Source organism: Clavelina lepadiformis, chromosome 4 (genome assembly GCF_947623445.1).
Source record: "Clavelina lepadiformis chromosome 4, kaClaLepa1.1, whole genome shotgun sequence".
NCBI lineage: Eukaryota > Metazoa > Chordata > Ascidiacea > Aplousobranchia > Clavelinidae > Clavelina > Clavelina lepadiformis.
In genome coordinates this window covers 24,552,387-24,570,143 of record NC_135243.1, presented here as the reverse complement: position 1 = coordinate 24,570,143, position 17,757 = coordinate 24,552,387, and the positions used below count along the sequence as shown (strand labels likewise).

General features: G+C 37.6%; 3 protein-coding genes across 5 annotated transcripts; 1 reads left to right on the top strand and 2 right to left on the bottom strand.

Annotated features, from left to right (window-relative positions):
- Window positions 1–910: 910 nt before the first annotated feature.
- LOC143451975 (uncharacterized) lies at window positions 911–3,521 on the bottom strand. 2 transcript variants are annotated; one of them, XM_076952767.1, is made up of 5 exons: window positions 1,970–3,521; window positions 1,801–1,896; window positions 1,633–1,734; window positions 1,368–1,514; window positions 911–1,300 (listed from the first exon to the last, which is right to left on the bottom strand). In XM_076952767.1, the coding sequence occupies exons 1-5, from the start codon at window positions 2,534–2,536 to the stop codon at window positions 1,097–1,099; spliced, it is 1,116 nt and encodes a 371-aa protein (XP_076808882.1). In that variant the 5' UTR covers window positions 2,537–3,521; the 3' UTR covers window positions 911–1,096. The 2 variants fall into 2 exon arrangements, with proteins under 2 accessions (XP_076808882.1, XP_076808883.1); XM_076952768.1 differs by having other exon boundaries at window positions 911–1,297.
- Window positions 3,522–3,665: 144 nt separating this feature from the next.
- On the bottom strand, window positions 3,666–13,022 carry LOC143451974 (prolyl endopeptidase-like). Of its 2 annotated transcripts, XM_076952765.1 has the most exons (18): window positions 12,904–13,022; window positions 12,488–12,615; window positions 11,846–11,941; window positions 11,127–11,295; window positions 10,597–10,698; window positions 10,310–10,372; window positions 10,109–10,188; window positions 9,518–9,683; window positions 9,188–9,283; window positions 8,723–8,827; window positions 8,200–8,385; window positions 7,496–7,609; window positions 6,821–6,969; window positions 6,360–6,476; window positions 5,843–5,938; window positions 4,993–5,094; window positions 4,418–4,649; window positions 3,666–4,102 (listed from the first exon to the last, which is right to left on the bottom strand). In XM_076952765.1, exons 1-18 carry the CDS (start codon window positions 12,970–12,972, stop codon window positions 4,001–4,003), a joined length of 2,172 nt encoding a protein of 723 aa, XP_076808880.1. In that variant the 5' UTR covers window positions 12,973–13,022; the 3' UTR covers window positions 3,666–4,000. The 2 variants fall into 2 exon arrangements, with proteins under 2 accessions (XP_076808880.1, XP_076808881.1); XM_076952766.1 differs by lacking the exon at window positions 5,843–5,938.
- A 1,968-nt stretch (window positions 13,023–14,990) lies between these two features.
- LOC143451977 (uncharacterized) lies at window positions 14,991–17,247 on the top strand. The gene is made up of 10 exons (XM_076952772.1): window positions 14,991–15,152; window positions 15,283–15,329; window positions 15,494–15,554; window positions 15,724–15,768; window positions 15,917–16,003; window positions 16,102–16,148; window positions 16,226–16,315; window positions 16,516–16,567; window positions 16,853–16,896; window positions 17,087–17,247. Exons 1-9 carry the CDS (start codon window positions 15,091–15,093, stop codon window positions 16,881–16,883), a joined length of 522 nt encoding a protein of 173 aa, XP_076808887.1. The 5' UTR covers window positions 14,991–15,090; the 3' UTR covers window positions 16,884–16,896; window positions 17,087–17,247.
- Window positions 17,248–17,757: the final 510 nt, after the last annotated feature.

Genomic DNA, 17,757 nt, shown 5'->3' with positions numbered 1-17,757 from the left:
ATGCAAGATGCTTAGGCTATACGCTAATTTAGACTTTTAGAGGATCGTATAAAAATGTGAAGAATGCAGAGTTTTTAAATGGAAGTCCCCAGACTGGAACAACTGTATGGCAGGGGTGGGCAAACTACGGCCCGCGGGCCGCATGCGGCCCGCCGGCATTTGCAGAAACTTCTACTCATCACTTATTGTTTTAATTAAACAGGTTACATGACAAAATATTATTCCATTTACGAGTGTGTTTTTCTCTTCACTTTCAGTGCGTAAACACACACACGTCAGTCGCGCATGTATTGAAACATGCTTTCAGCAACTAGCCGTACACTTGAACTTGCTGCTCGGCACGTAACGCGAGGTTCAAAACCGAACAAAGGAAATACAGAATAAGAGTTCAGCGGGTCCTGGGGGCATTTGACCTCAAGCAACAAACACGTTTTCACCAAAACAGAAACTTTGGGAAAACAGGACCTCAATAACTTCTCTCTGGGGTCACCAGTTTTAAAGGTCGTCAACCCAAGCGTGCTCATCAAAGCTTCTGCTCATGCACGAAAGATCGACATTGGATCTGGCATCAACATTCGACAAAATGTTGTTGCGCAGAAACCAACCAAAGTCAAAACGAGCTCTTGATGCCGCATAAACCTGCTCAGTCACCTCGGGCTCCCCCCAGTGGCACAATGAGGGTTACGACCAGTCTATTCAGTCCTTACCCTCTGCTCGTAAATAACGTTCCGCTGCAAAAGTGTCCACATGACTGACGAGCGTTGATGCGGACGATTATTATAGACTCGGTAACCTACCATTAGGGCTGGGATCAAGTGAGAAATTACTTATTAGTTATTACTATTTGTGCTTCATTTTACTAACTTAGAAGTAGATTCAGCACAAGTTCTAACAAGAAGCAAGCACAGTGCAGGGTGCACAGTTTTATTGGCTCGACACAGTATAAAGTAGGAATTAGTACAAACTCCTAGAAATTCAATTCTATTGAAGAAATTATACAAAAAATCTATAAGAATATACAAGACAATGCTTTTATAAATAGATATCATATAAATATATGATGCGGTAGGAATAGATGGAGCGAGATGAAGAAAATTCAATTTTTCAGTTCGTAATACTTTCCGTTCTTGGGATCAAAGTAGCAGTTGAGACAGGGGTCGTACATCAGGTCCAGCATCTCTTCTTCATCAGTTTCAGCTCCATTTGAGCTTTTAATCGAAACCGAACTACTTCCATCAGACAACCCCATCGCGTCTGACTCGTTCCCGCCGGACTCCACATCCGAATAACTCTCCTTCTTCTGTCAACAGGCACAATTACTGCGTCGGTATGACGTAGAGAAATGATCTTTATGACGTCACAGGTACCTGCTGAGTCCTGGTGGAGGGAAGTATGATCGGCGGGCTGAGAAGGTTTGCCCAATCACGTGGGTTTGAATGGTCCAATAGCAAACCGTCGAGAGCTCGATTAGCTTCACTCGATGGATCATTTCGTTGCATCTCTGCTTCGTAGGCCTAAAATTTATTACATGTCTGTGATATGGGGTGTGCAAGGAAACTTCAGACTTTATCGGTGGCGATAGGTGCTCCAGCTTATCTCTAGACTATCATTGAAGTGATCCTGGTAATTCACTTTTTCCTCCATCCTCCTCTTTGGATCATCCACGACCTCATCTTCCTCCATCCTTAGCTTCATATCAGCGAGCACTTGCGCTTCTAAAGACTCGTTTCCAACCTAATCGAAAATTTTATCAAGTGAATGCAAACAAAACCTAACGTAGCAAGTGTTCCTAGCACTCACTTGAAAGCCATTCGATTCCGGAAATTTTATTACTAGGGGGATCTCCCTCACACTTCTACGACTAAGCAAGACACTGGTATGACTCCCATCGAAGTTCTACGAAAGATAATTGTCAACGCTTTAAAATTTTTCAAGTGCATGTGTCCAAGCTCCAGAATATTGAACAAACCTCAGATTGCGGAGGAGTAGTGTCGCTTTCTAGAAGATTCTTCTTTGAAATATTTGAAGTTCTGTCGTCACTTTGAGGCTCGTTGATTGAACTTAGGACGAGAGTATCAACCGATGCAGTCAACGTTGCATCTGAACTTCTCAACGATATAATACTTCTATTGACAGGTGGCTTGGTGAAGTTTTTGTTTGATCGGGCGGCATCCATGTAACGAGTACTGTCATAAGCCGGAGATGAAGATAATCTCGATATGTCCGGCGACAGAGAAGATTGCGGCTGCATCAGTTGCTTCACAGCCTTGTCAACCTCATTGAAACCCCTGGACACTTTGAGCAGAGGATTTGAACTTCTTCTTGGACTGGGAGTCTTCTTGATGATTCGCTGGAGGATTTTGTCCTCATCATCAGTGGATGAATCTTCTTCAATCTCCTCTTTCTTTGATCCGGATTCTGTGCGGATGCGAGGAAGTGTGTGAGGATGAGATGTAAATCGGAAGACACTTCCCCCATCAACAGGAGGACCTTCATCTACTTGATCTGGATAAAACTTCAACTCTTCATTGAGCATTGTGGTGACATCATCATTGTCATCACCCGATGAGTGGCCATGCCCAGTGAAGCGATGCGTGGAAATGTTTTTGAGACTCTTCACAACTCGTTTTGTTTCAAACTTGACTTGAATGTTGACTTTTGGCTCTGATCATAATTTTCTTTCATGTTTTCTTTTCTTTAAGTAAATGATTTCCGGTAAGAAATAGTTATTTTAGTTTAGCTCAGTTAAGAAAAAAGATCATTATTTCATACTAAAGTCGAAAAATGTGTAAGTATATGTATAGTATTCGGGTTCGCCCGAATCTCCCACGGATACACTATTTGGCGAATCCATTCGGATTTGGGTTCTTGTTGTTGTTGTATTCCTAATTATTACTGATAGCACATAATCCACTTTAACGTCATCGTGCGACATCTTGGATTGTCCAAGTCAGAAATTGTCCTTGTACAAACTCTCAAAATATCTTGACAGACTCATAAAACTGCACATTCCATACAGTTACGATGATGATTGCTTCCTGTGGCTCCTCCTCTTCGTTGAAGAGTAGCACCAGGTTCTTATTGGCTGCCCAAGAGAGCTTCCTCGAATATCCGCACCTCTTAACCAGTGTTCGATTATCCAGTCACCTGATAAAGCGGGTATGATGTCACAATGTAGTAACAACAAACGAACTATAAAGACTCTTGCAACTATGACCAAACAATGTGTTTGATATACAGTACAGTAGGCCTAATAGGCCTGGCCTATATAGCCTACTCTTATTTCAAGTTATTACACTTGTAGTTCATTGTTAAACACGAAATTCTACTAATAAATTCATCTTGGAAAGTTCCAGCAAGAATTCGACCCGAAATGTCAATCTCCGTCCAAGAGATATTAAACTTATTTAATTTATACGCACCGAGTAACACAGCAACAGAAGCAAATATGTCTTACAAGCAGCAAATTATTTTGCAGGAAACATCCAATGCGAGAAATCAAGATCGGTGTAGGAGTCACAGGAACCTGCAACTGGACTAAATACGAATTAAGTTCTATGAAACCACAATGAGGAAAAAATTGATCAAGCTTCATCAGACGAACATCAAACAAATGTGGGAGACTTCAAATTATGCTGCAACAAAATGGTGAAAAATTCTAGAAAAAGCGTTGGAACGATTTATTTAAATAGTGCAAGAATTAATATAGCAGCATGTAGTATATATTTTACTGCTAGCAAGTTATTTTTCGTGGGACGACCAACAGGTGATGACAAGGGAAACAGAAAACATGAAAAACGCGCATTTTGACCAAACAAAATTGCCAAATAGATATGGTCAAGTTGTATTGCAACCACGTGGATGTTGATGGGTTAACGTAAAACGAACAAGTGAAAAAATATGGAGTTAAGTCGACTTGTAATAATGCTAAGACGATGAAATGCGTTGGAAAAAGAATGGAATTAGTCTTAAAAATGTTTCTTGTCGATATGACCGCCAGTTATAACCGGTTTGTTGCAGATGAAACTGGGACTGAGCAATCCAGCCAATCAGCGTCAACGTTTCTTCCAATGAAGCCATATATGTCTGATGTCTCCTCTATCTGTTGACGTAATAATGAAATCATTATGACATCAGTTGGACAAATACTTTCTTAGTTTCTAAACTCTTCAAAGTGCAGGTTTAAAATCTTTTAGGCATTTTGGAAAAAGATTTCAGGTTTGACAAACATCCAACAAGAGGTGAATATATATAAATAGTAAGAAAACCGGGATATTTCAGAAAAATTGTCACAACGTTTACAAAACCCACTGTGACATCATAAACTCCGCAATCAAAATTGCAAACCGGCATGTAAGGGCAGTTATAAAAACTTTGATATTCACAAAACACATCTGGAAAAAAACAGCAAACTCACTATTTTTGAAGTTGGTTTTCCGCCGCCGTGACCAGACTTTGTGTCGACTCTTATCAGCAGAGGGTTTCTCTGATTAGGGGACGCCCCCATTTTATCCTGCACAGTGGCGATGTACTTTAAGGAGTGGTGGGGCACCACACGGTCGTCGTGGTCCCCGGTTAGGAGCAGCAATGATGGGTACTGGTTTTTTTGGGGGCCCTGGGAATTTCCTACATTATGTATGGGTGAATATCTACATAAAAAGGAAGCAATAATTACAATGTTAAGCCAAACGCCATTAAGTCTTTGATAAAATAAACAAGGTATTGTGAGCGGCATAAATGTAAAATAACAATCAGGTTACGCCTATGACATAACACACAAGAAAATCTAAACAAGCACCGTGGACGAATTTTAAGTTTCACAAAATTATTTATAAGGTCAATGGGTAAATATCTGAGAAAGGTAATTTATTAAAATGAGAAATTTGAAATATAAAGTTAAGCTGACAGCATGATACACCAAGATTAATAAACATCAAAACCGATTTGATTTTTAACTTCTAATCACGACCAAATATTCGACACACGACTCACTTAATAAGCCACTGGAATTGTTCCTCATTGTCTGAAGATCCGAAATCAGTCGTCCATGCGTGACCGATTGTGTATTTGTGAAACTTCAGCATGTCCATCACCCTGAAGACAAAACTACCGCGTTTACTACAAAGTAAACAGCGTATTCATAATTTTATGTTGAGATCGGCTCTTAGTGTTATTGCTGTGCTTGATAGCGACCCAACAACGATAAATGTTGCGCACCCATCGTGACGTAGCGCGTGTCGAGGCTGATTCACTGAGTGCGGAACGCAATCGTAAATGCGCTCTGTCAACATCAAGTGGTTAAATGCGCTATGCTGTACATTGCGGCTCGGTGTGCTTTGCAGCGTCATTATTGTTCGATTTCCATGCGTTGTGCTGATAATGACGTGATTATTAACCAACCATAAACTAAGCTGAAGTCATGTAACTATCATGGAATATTCTAGAACCAATTTAAAGAAAAAGGCTGATATAATTACGTAATAACACATTTAGTATCAATTAATAACTTTGGTGATATTCAGGCTTTTCGAAGCTTGCTTCATTCCTAATGCTGATATGTTACTTGGTTTGTGTCATTCAATGAAGTACAGTCGCGTCGTGTGTCATTCACAATGTATGATACGTTGAATATATTATGCTACTCAGATACAACTGTTGTGATGTGTTGTTATGACTAATACTCAAGACGTTAGTGCGGGGATCATTCCTCAAGTTTTGTTTAATCATAAATCGCAACCTTCTCATAACGTTTTAGCGACAGTTAGTTGACGTAACACCACTCCCGTAAGAGTAGTTACACCAAGACAAGCCAAGTTCAAGTTCAAGTTCAAGTTCAACTTACCCGACTTGTGCGACGGCGCAACCAAACAGGTCTGGTCTCTGGTTGATACAAGCAGCAACCAGCAAACCACCGTTCGAACCACCATTGATGGTCAGTCTAAGAATCACAAAATATTCGGTGTCAAGCGTAATACAAGCAAATTGCGTTTACACTTTCACAAAATCGCCAACGTACGGATACTCCATATGCAACGACATATATGACGTCATTGCATTGACTATTCCACATGCAACGACATATATGACGTCATTGCACTGATGCTCCATGTACAGAAATAAAATTATTTCCTAATCATCTGGGAGCAGAATCATGCGATTATCACATTTCCACAGGAAGAAAATTGACTGGGACAGGCTGTTGTTGATTAGACACAGCAGCACATTGCAACATAAATTCCATGCTATGTGTCACGTAATGTGGTCGCTATTAGCAGACTGAAGGTTGCGATAATAACCCACCATACAAGCTGATATGCGCATTGAAACAACCACCATTGAGAATTTGAATAAGAACTCACTTATTGGGGCTTGTGTAGCCCTCGTTTATCAAATGCTCAGCTGCGTGTTGAAAGTCGTCGAAACAATTCTGCTTCTTTGCAAGCATTCCACCTCTGTGCCATGTCTCACCATACTCCCTGTATGTTAAGAAAGTTGATGAATGTGACGTAACCACAGGGTTGCAACCACATTACTACTTTGAACACAAAGATAACAAAATAAAAATATATCGAATTTGACTAGAAATTTACTAAACACAAATAATAAGAGCTGGGACCATCTGCACGATAGAAAAGTTGATGAAGAGTGATGTCATTAAAACGATAGGAACACATTATTACTCTGAACACAAAAGTTACCTCTTATGCACAAATGTCAAAATCAACACAAACAACAAAAGCTGGGACTGAATTGTTAACTTTAATTTTACCACAAGTAAAATAACAGAGCAATTATGATGTCACAATGGCCATTATCTTACCCTCCGCCTCTTATATTGGCGATGGCAAGCACGCCGCCCATATGCTGCATGAATATGACACGGGATACGCTGAAGCTCGGAGTAATAGAAATATTAAAACCTCCGTAGCCGTAGAGCAGAGTTGGATGGTTTCCACTCAAGGGGATTCCCTGATGAAAATAATAAGTTGGAAACGTTTGCGTTTACACTGTTGTACTAACAAGTTTAAATTGAGAAGTTGGATCATTCATGGACTCGCACGAATGCGCTGCAGTTTTATGCAAAATTACTGCGTCGCTTTCAATAGCAAGCATTTGACACGACTCATGCAAAGCTGCAGCTATAGCACGTCCAAGCAGTGTTCACCGCAGCTGAGTGCTGGCTGCATGAGATGTCGGTGGGAATCGATTTCATTTGTCATTCAAGCAAAAGTATTTAGAGGGATCTCAGTTAAAAAGAAATTTCTCGTTGGTGAAACTTGATTTGACAATTTTGAGGCGTAACTGATTGTTAGTGTCAGGTTCAACTTTAGTTTGTTTCCAAAGGTTACAAAAAAAAGCCCCCATTACTCTCATATCGAATCACCGCTCATCATTGGTTTAAAATGATGCACAATGTTGAAATAAAATTGAACAAAAACTTTGCATGCCTCAAAGCGCTTGCAGTAACATGATAGCAAGACACAAATTTTTTCACCTTCTTATGAACAATAAACATTGGGATTTTGGTGTCGTCCTTGCTGCTGTAGAACACTTGTTTGGTTTCGAACAATGAAGCATCGAAACCTTTCACTTTAATTTCACGAAATACCTGCAAGAAGAAAAACCAGTAGAATATTAAAAAATATTCAAAATTTGTTAGCATGTTAGTTTAAAACATTCTATGAAATTAACTGAAAATCCTTCATCCTGATAAAAATCATGTAATTTGTATTTACTGGTAATTAATCAGTCAAACAATGAAATCAATATAAATAGTGAAAATTAGTATATTGGCAAATTATTTGTTGTAAACGCAGATTGAGCCCATTCCATACTATTAATAAAAGGGTCCTTGAACGACATTGAATCATCTAAAGTTTGAACAGAAAATCGGTGAAAACTATCAGCAAGGTAAGAACAGCACAACCTATGCAGCATATTTTGAACAAGGCAACAACAAACATGCGGACTCAAATAATGCACCATGATAAGGTGAATTTTAAAGATTTCTCAACATAACAAACACTTCATCTCCCATAAGTAGGCAAATATGTTTTGAGATGAGCTCAGTTTTAAGTTGCTAAGACTGCAAGTATTTTTATTAGGAATAATATGTACAAGCATGTGGCATGTAGGCTTGCTGTCGTTGACAACTTCCTTAGAATTCATCCAAAATTTTAAGTTAGAAGATATTCTAACCTCTGAATGCGGTTCACTTTTTTCAAAATCATAATGAAATATGATTCCCGGCGACAGAAATGAAGTAAATTGATAAAAAATTTCATTCTGCTCTTTTCGTCCGGAAAATCCGACGACAGATCCCACGTCGAGAGGAAATTTCTTCAACAAACTTCCGTCCTTGAGTTGCCGCAACTCCAAAGCACTCTGCGTCAATAAAAGAGGTTAAATTTTGGAAAAGCAGAGATTTCACCTCAAAATATTCCATCAAACGCACTCGGAGTACAGGGAATCAATAACATAACAATCAAAGGTATTGGTTAAGATCTTTGAAACTGGTGATCCAGTGAAACAAACACGAACACAGCTTTTATGAATAAATGATGATTAAGATTCAACTCATATGTAATGCTGGTGTCTTAACATCTATGACAAAGCAACTGAATGCTTTGGAAAATCAACTTTGCTGGTGGGAAAAAACACAAGAAACACAATACAAAGGCACATAGATGGTTGTTAGCTCAACATAAATATGAACAATTACCTTGACATCTCTGAGATATTCCACAACCAACTTATCCTGATTGACACATGTCGCCCATTCCAACACATCACTGTCATGTTCAGCTATCAGTGTCTTCCATTCATTCTGCACAGGGTGGCGGATGAAGATATGACTAAGTTCACTACTTGGTACATAATCAAGCTATAGCATATACTTATCCAATGGTAGGCTGTATAACTATAGACAAAGGTTTAGGTTGGGTGATTACTTTACTGCTAATCTAATTTATTTGTCCAAGTTGCTAAGAGTTAAGAAACAGACGCTTTTGTTGCAATTGTTGAAAAAAGAAATAAAGCAATTTGAGTTGAGAATGACCTGTAAATAATTTAAGCCTATTAGAATTACATATGGTGGCATCTTGATTAAAACATTTCCAAAATTATTTAAAATTGTGTGAGTTGACAAACAATAATAATTATTCACAGAATATCACATTCGTCATACCATGTCAGGTTTTGTGATGTCTATGTTGATTAGCTTGTACCTTGGAGCGTTAAGATTGGTCTTGAAAGTGAACAAACTCCCTTCGTTGGTTATGTACTAATAACAACATGATTATAGTTAATGGTTTAAGCTATTTGCCAATAACTAGTTAATAGAAATATTATTATAACAAGAGCAGTTAACATAATGTCCATAATAATATTGTTGTCACAAGAGCAGACAACATAATAAGAAATTGCATCACAATGCCACAGTGACAGCACAATATGATGATAATCTCTGGTATCAGCAGTGCTAGTGAGTACAAAATAACCACTGCATGTGATCCACCTCGTACTCTGCGTCAAAATTGTCCACCAGCTTCACCCACGCTGGTATACTGCTTATGCCGCCATCTAGTGTACGAAGATCGACATACCAGAGTCGATTGACGGGGTCACAGCCTTCAGATATGCTCAATAACACATAGTTTCCATCATCGGAAAGCTGAGCACCACTAAAATGAATAAGAGAAAGGATAGTGAGTAGTAAAGTGCACACGGATAAAAAAGACAAGAATCGTGCTTGCGTTGACAACTTCTCTAACCAAACTGAGCAGGATATAAAACATAAATTATGATTCCTGTGATGCCAGTGATAGAGCAAACATGTGCTCAGGCACGCAGAATAATTAAGGTGCCTCCAAGCAACATTTTATCCGTCGTCCATGCCACAAAAAATGGTACGACCAAACTTTATTAACATCTCTATATTGGCAGCAAATGACAAAATAATATTTGATGTCTCCAGATACTCAATGATAGAAGTTACCGAAGCAACAATGCATTTTAACACCAAATATAAGCCTGACATCAAATAGAAGATTATCTCCAGAAATGCTGTTCCAACATTAGTTGTATATAATACAATAAACTTGCAAACCTCATCCAACGTGGGTTGTCTTTAAACTCAGCAAATAAAACGTCGTCAGATTGTTTGGTTCCAAGCCGATGGTAAAATAACTAAAGAACGTAAATAAGTCGAGGGTAAATTGCAACAGTTTTGTAGCCTAACAAGGTGAAGCAAGTTTAAAAGTGCTGTTGATGCGTTGGCAATCGTCAATTAAGTCTGAAGCAATCTCACCTTTTGATTGATATTTGATGTCACTTCAGTGCCGTCTGTCTTTCCTTCTTGGTCGACATAGGCCTAAAATACACAACGTGTCACATAAAAGACAGCAATGAACCAGGCTTTGCTATAGTGTCGAATAGCATCGTGATAGCACGGTGTGCATCATGTACTTTGGGGACGACATGTTCGTAACTCAGCAAAAAGCAGATAAAAATGTTGCAATATGGCAAACTGCATTATAATTAAGGCAGTGTCAAAGCTAGGGCAAGTTGTATGCAGAAAAAATGCATCCAACCGACGTTGTAAAACATTCCCTTGTTGTCGTGGGTCCACGCCATGCTACTGAACTTCACTCGCTCCAGCACATCAGGAAGGTCTTTCTCGTTCTCAGCGTCTTTAAACTGGATGAAGAAGGTAAAACGAAGATATTACTTAGATGGAAAAGTATACAACGCTTAAATAGTAGCAAGCACTGAGTTAAATGATGTGAAAAAGTAAGGAATAAACAGTCAAAAAATATCTGAGTTAAACTTCTACAACATGATTGTTTTCATTTCTATGCTGGAGGATGCAAAATAATAATAATAATAAACGGCATGACAGAAACTAAAAGACGCTTCTATTTACTCTGAACATGCAAAGTGATTAAAGTTGCGAGTTAGTTGACTATCAAATGACTTTGTTATGAGATCTTAATCCTTTTAAACATATTATAATACTAAAAGAAGATAAGCAGACAGCAATATCACACAGCTGCATATCTTCATGTACGTCATACATACACAAAGAAACAAATTATTCAAGAATATGTTTTAGCCAGAGCTGTTACCTTTATAGTGATCCAGTCTGATCCACTATTACTGAGGCCGTAAGCAAAATATCTGCCGTCTTCGCTGAACCTCCGTCCACTCAAGGAAACTGTCCCGTCATCGGAGAGTTTGTTCGGGTCAAGAAAGACTCGTGGTTCACTGCTGAGGTTGGCTTGCTTGTACATGACACTGCGGTGAGATAAAGTCAACACATCAAAGCTTGTCTAGCAGCAGTCAGCCTATAGTTCAGCATTTGTTGGTATCAAGCCATTGTACAGTGGGATCTCGTCGTCTGAATGATTTCAACCACGAACCATTGTGTTGGGTAAGTGAGCTTTCCAGATTAGTAAAACGAGACGACATGCACTAATATTAAAATGAAAACTCTTAAACGTTAATAACATAAATGAAAGGGAACCTGTTCCTTGATAATTTGTACGAATTGTGAGAGATTGGAAAATAACAAAATCCCACTGTTTAGCTTAATTAGTGCTCGTTACTATCAACTGTTTGAATATATACATAAACACATGTCTTACTTTCACTAATTGCATAGACTATACATATTAAAAACCTACACGTATAATGCAGCTAAGTCATACACAGTGACATGACTCTATGACCCGTATTTTCTAGGCATGACTTGCTGCAGTTTTTTCAAGGCAGTTTGACAGAACAAAATGTTAATATTTTGTATATATGCATATTAATTGTCATGTAAAACTGTTTATTTTTCTACCTTTGATTTTGCAAGCCGCTGTTCATGAAGTAGTAGTAGTGAGAACCCCTTTTAAATGGACACGAATATTTTGGATAGTTGTAAAGTTCAGTCAATCTGAAATAGAATGAGCTTCAATAAAACAATGCAAAGTAGACACAAAGCAAAAGGTGAAAACCTGTGATTTAAAGAAAAACAGTTAGACGAATTTAAAAAACTCATAGATCTTATTTCTGAACTGTCATTTCAGCTTCTGCAACAAACGCAAAGTGCTCTGTAACACAATTACTAGAAACGACTAAACAAAATTTGATCAACGTGGTCATGGAAGAAATTTCCAAGAAAAGAAAAATTAACAGAAACGGAATTTAAATCTTGAAAATTAGCGTGAATGTAGATGTGGGAGTAGCCACGAGTCAGAATTTGTGAATTAAAGGATTTCTTTAGAAGTCCAAGTGTGCATGTTAAAGCTGAAAAAGTGATCTAACTATTCTACAAAAAGCACTGTTCCAACCACAGGGGCATTGTGACCAAAGTTTGTGAGCTGTTCTATTAGAGCTGCTATTAGAGCTGATGTGCTCAAGCTTATCCTGAGAATACAGTTTTGGATCCAAAGAATAACGAAACAATCTGTAACAATTGCATTTAAAAATGTTCAAATACCGGTCAAAAAACTTTTCTCTGTGAGGACATTCCTTTAAGTATGGGACTGAAATTTCATTTTGTGCTTCAACAAATGCTTTTGTTTCATCACAATCAGGGTCTTCCATCCAAGTGTAAAAATCTGGCATCTAGTGAAAAGAAAAACCTAAAACTAAATTAATTGCTAGATTTTACATTAGCCCACAAATTACAAAACTGAATTATATATACTGTATATTGACTGAGAGTGATAATAATAAGAAAAGACATATAGGTTAAACCATATAATCAAATAAAACATCTAGTTGCAAATACAGCCTTGACTAAATGGCATGTAACATATTTTTGGCAAAGAGGGCATTGCATACATATATATACCTTTACTAACGTTATTTTAAAAGTGTTAAGAAACAAAATTAATTCAGGCAAATACCTACCTTTGTGCCATGATAATCATCAACAACAGAGGCATCTTTACGAGCATTTGGGTACTTCAGAGCAGACATATCAGCTTTATATTTTTTACAAACCAAAGACTAGAATGGGACCAAAGTTTCTAACAATTATAAGAGATTGGTTTGAGAGATTTTGATTAGTCTCGTGCATGCCAGACAGCAGTTTCACCTTTTCAGACAAGGTCTTATTGTAGGTGCATAAAATATCTAAGAGTGCAATCACGTGCTGGCAGGTGCTTGTTTAATACTTAAGCAAGCCTCTGTTAGCCAAGCCTCCAAAACAAATTGCTATAAATCATGTAAAAATGGATAAAAACTTTGCCCAGAATTGATTAATTTCATACAAAATTAAGCTAAAAGCACATAATTAAGCTCATTAACACACCTGAAGTGCGCTACTGAATATAATTATAACTGCACTAGATTGTGAAGATTGAAATTAATAGTGAGTATAATGGCTGTTGTATCATCCTGCTGCGTGCGGCATTTCTCATCCAAAACCAGCAAACTTTCCAATCCGGACCAAGACTGCATGGAAAGAGTGGAAGTTTCAAAAATCATGACGACTAGCATAGCAGGGCACAAACGCGCTCGTTTTTAGAAGCAAAAACAATCGTAACGCACTCAAAACAACCGAGTTAAGAAAAAAGGCAAAACCCTGACGCAAATGTTAGCGTGATGGTGTACTGGTATGCACTGAAGTCTCAATTCTTTGTTTATTTATTACAAATCGGCGTGAAGATAGGAAATTTTGGTGTGCGTTTTGATGAACCTCGTGCATGCAGGTGCCATACTTTCCACAAAGATGAGCTAAACCCTAAGGCGTATGCTTAGTCGGGTCTCCTTTACTTTTGCACCCGAAATATTGAGATGGAGTATTGAGAAATTATTACGTCATAATTTATTTTTCTTTTACCTCACAACTCCTTCCCATTCAGGCCTTCAAGTTATAGAGTGCAAAAGTATAAAAGACCCGGCTTAGCCTTTAGCTTCAAAACGTGCAGAATCCAGAATGTTAACTACACTGATGCTATATAGGCTAATATAACGATGGACTTAGATAGAAGGTCAACCTAGTTAGAGCATGGCCACAGCCTCAGTTAGGGGGCATTCTGTGAACTGCAGGTCGAAGGAATTCAGTTTGGCTTTTTTGTACAAACCAGAAGGCGTCTTAGAACAAAATGAATTTGAAGTTGCCATGGTTTCAACACATTTGCACTAAGATGTCATCTGATGCGTGCCAATCCCAGCTCACACCGAAATTACACCGCTTGACTCTTGGTCACGCCCGGGATCTTCAGCTGACGTAACTGGAACGCACCGGTCCGGTTAGCAATCCAGAGTAGAGTTGTCGGGTTTATTGGCCACAATGCGAAGACGTCATAAATTGGTAATATTGAAGGGTTGTGTACTTCCATACTAGGCCTAGACCTAATTTTCAATTAACTTTAGCTGATGCTGTCACAGAATATACCGGTAACTCTTGTCGATGAAGGGACTGTACCAACAGAAAATCGAAACTAGTAAAGTTTCCAACATGAAAAAACACATAGATATCAACTATTTCACTGAAAAACTTCGAAAAGACGCAACCAGATCTATTAAAGATTCTTGATTTTATTGTCAGTATGTACCCAGGAAAAATGAGGCAAAACTAAATATTTAATTAGTTGCTAATAACTTGTTCAAAATGCTAATTTAATTTAATGAGGTTAGTTGTATATGCATCAATAAAACTGTAAGTGGTCGACTAATGCTTTCCAAGTTAACCAAATGATAAAAGTTTGAGGTGCGATTTTTTGAAATGGTACCGAAAGTAGTAATGGCGCGTCTTTTGAAATGAAAACTTTGAAAGTATTTTACTTAACATCATCCTGATGGCAGGACATTAATGCTAACAAATTTTAACAGGCACCAATCTATTATATCCTGTAGCATATGGCAATCTTGTTGGCGCGTGATTTAACGGTCTCGTTTTCTTTAAGGAAAAAGCAACTATCAAACAGGAAGGTATTAAATAAAGACAGGAGGCATTATTATTTTAGCTTGCGGAAGCATACATTTTAGAACATACGGTGGTGGTTAGCATAAATTTTAAACACTGCCAACGTGTGAGTTAGTTCGTACTTCATCTTGGATCAGGACGTTCTTGAAATAAAGCCAAGTACAATGGAAAAGTCTTTTCTGCTCTACCTTGCCATTGCAGCTGTGATTGCTACGTCATACGCTGAGTAAGTAGAATAAAATAAACAAGGCAAGTATAGCTATCTTCATGTAAAAAAGCCTAACTTCATTTAGAATTGTATTATGGTTTAAATTCATACTAATTCATACGTCATATATTTTTAATTGTGATTTCAGCCACGTAACAAGCGCTACGCACAAAGCCGAGACAGGAGCGACCAAAAGTAAGTAACAGCAAATAAACCACATTTGTTTGATATGGTTGGTGGCTTAGACATGGTCCTTTGAAAAAAGTTAACCGTCAAAAAAATTGTTTAAAGATTCATTTTATTGATAATGTTGAAGCCTATGTATGTCACACACTGCTTTGCTTGCTTTATACTATTAGAATCCAACCTTTTCCGTGGATTGGCGAAAGCCATTGCAGCATTCAAGAAGATCAAGACCAAGTAAGTTAGCCTGTAGGCTAGTTGCTTACCGGTATAAGTTGTCTATTTAAGTCAAAATCCTGACCAATCACAAGTACAATATGACTTGTGAGCGTTTACTAAGGACCATTCTATGAATAATGGCGTCTGTGTTATTATTAAAATTTCTATATCTTTTTAATGATATTAGTGTATCTACAATTGAAGAAGAAGCAATTCCCAGCAACATTACAACGTAAGTGAAATCGTTTAACGCAAATTACGTTTTTATCATTTATTTTAATGATGTTTTAAACAAAGATCATTCTAATTACTGTAACTATAACGCATTTTCAGAAGGTAATTATGTGTTAACTATCATGCAATTCCTTGCCTTTATACAGTGAATTGGAACCATTGGAACCAATTGCTGAAATTTCTTTTCTTGGTTTGATTGGAAATTTGCTTGAATCTTTTCAACGTTTTACACGGTAAGAATCGTCTTCCAATTTCGTTTATTACACATTGAATACATAATAGAGGTTTGTAGTTGTAACCATATGTAAATAAAACCTAATTTTGTTTCCAGTTGGTTAAGATGGCAACAATTCTTTGAACCTGAAATGGAAGAAGAGAGTGAGTATGAAGAAGTTATCGTGTCATGTTGAATCAAGGCAGCAGTGTAGCGTTTTAATTCTTGTTCTTCTGGTTAGGACATCCATTCGGTTTTGTCGGCAACTTTTACAATAACCTCTTCGGTCCTTCCACTCGGGGATTTCCCTGGTTGGAAAGTTCGTCTGAAGGTGAAATAAGTTTAAGTTAAACATGACATCATAAGTAAAACGCAATTAAATTATATAGGAGCTAACATAGGTCCTACATTATAGTACCACTTTATGATACGTTAACCAGTGGTTGTTGTCGGTTGTTATATTTCGTTGATATTAAATCCAATAGACAGTAAACGGTTTCACACAACTCAGTCCACGTTTCTACTTTGCAGGCGAACCGCGGAAAAAGTCGTTTAACAACTTCTTCGAAAACGTCGGCTTCGAGTGAGTATGGGAGAATTTTTCAGTAAATTTCTTTAAAGTAAAATCTGACCATTATTGTATTTTTGATTTTAATAATACTTGAAGTTGTTTAGTATAAATCAAATTCGAAGCTAAATTAGAAACTGTTTTGTTTACTTACATGTTATTTTCATTAATTAGCGCGAAGTGGGTTAATTATTGTCTGGTTAGTCAATCTACCACTAGATTATTTGTTGCTTTGAACAACATTCTTTGAAATCTACTCAAAACTTTGTATTTGTAAGCAAACGTCATTTTATGTTGCAGCGACACCAAATGGAACAGTGACGAGGAATAAGATGTTTATGGAGGTAAGTATATATTTGTGCAACTCCCCCCGTAAAACGACGTGCAGTAATTTTGGGGCAAAAGTTTTGCATTTTCAACCAAATTTTCAATTATTTTATTCGAAAAACGAAATCATCAATTGAAAGTCGTTATAAAGCCGATCTACAGGTTTATGCGTGCAAAGTTATTTACAGTACGTTGTTTTTTTTTCAGGTTACTGTCAAAGATGGAGACAAAGACCAAAGAGTTTATGTTTGTGTTTTATTGTGCCGGTAAAAACCGGATCCTAATCATTCGCGCGTTATAAACGTTTATGAGATGTTTTGTCAATTGTTGTGTTTTGTAGAAATACAATGCTAAGCAGACACACTTGATTTTCGGCGTCATGGCATTCAGTTCAATAGACAAGCCAATAATATTGTAGTGAAATGATTTTGAATTATTTTCGATAAAACAACGCAAATGTAAATATCAGCTTAAAGTAAACCACAAATGTATAGAAACAAAGTAATACTCTAGGCAAAAGCTTTCGCTTCTAATAATTCGTAAATTGATGAAATATTCCCGGCCTAAGCATCGTCTTCACTACTAAGTGGGCAGTCGTTGGACCGTCAGTAGCTTATTTCTAACATGTTCCAGCTCAGGCTTTTCTGTACAACTTGTAGCCTTCATAAATGGACAACCCGATACACAGATGCTTTTGTCAATTCACGTTTTGCCGATAAGTCTATTTTAGTCTATGTTGTTCCACAGATCACATTTTGTTATCCTTGCGACCCTTACACATCTGCCGAGTCCTCGCGCAGCTTGAACAGATGGACAAGCTAAAAACATGAAAACAGCAGCAATGTTAAACAAACATTTCATCTTTTCTTTTGTCAAAA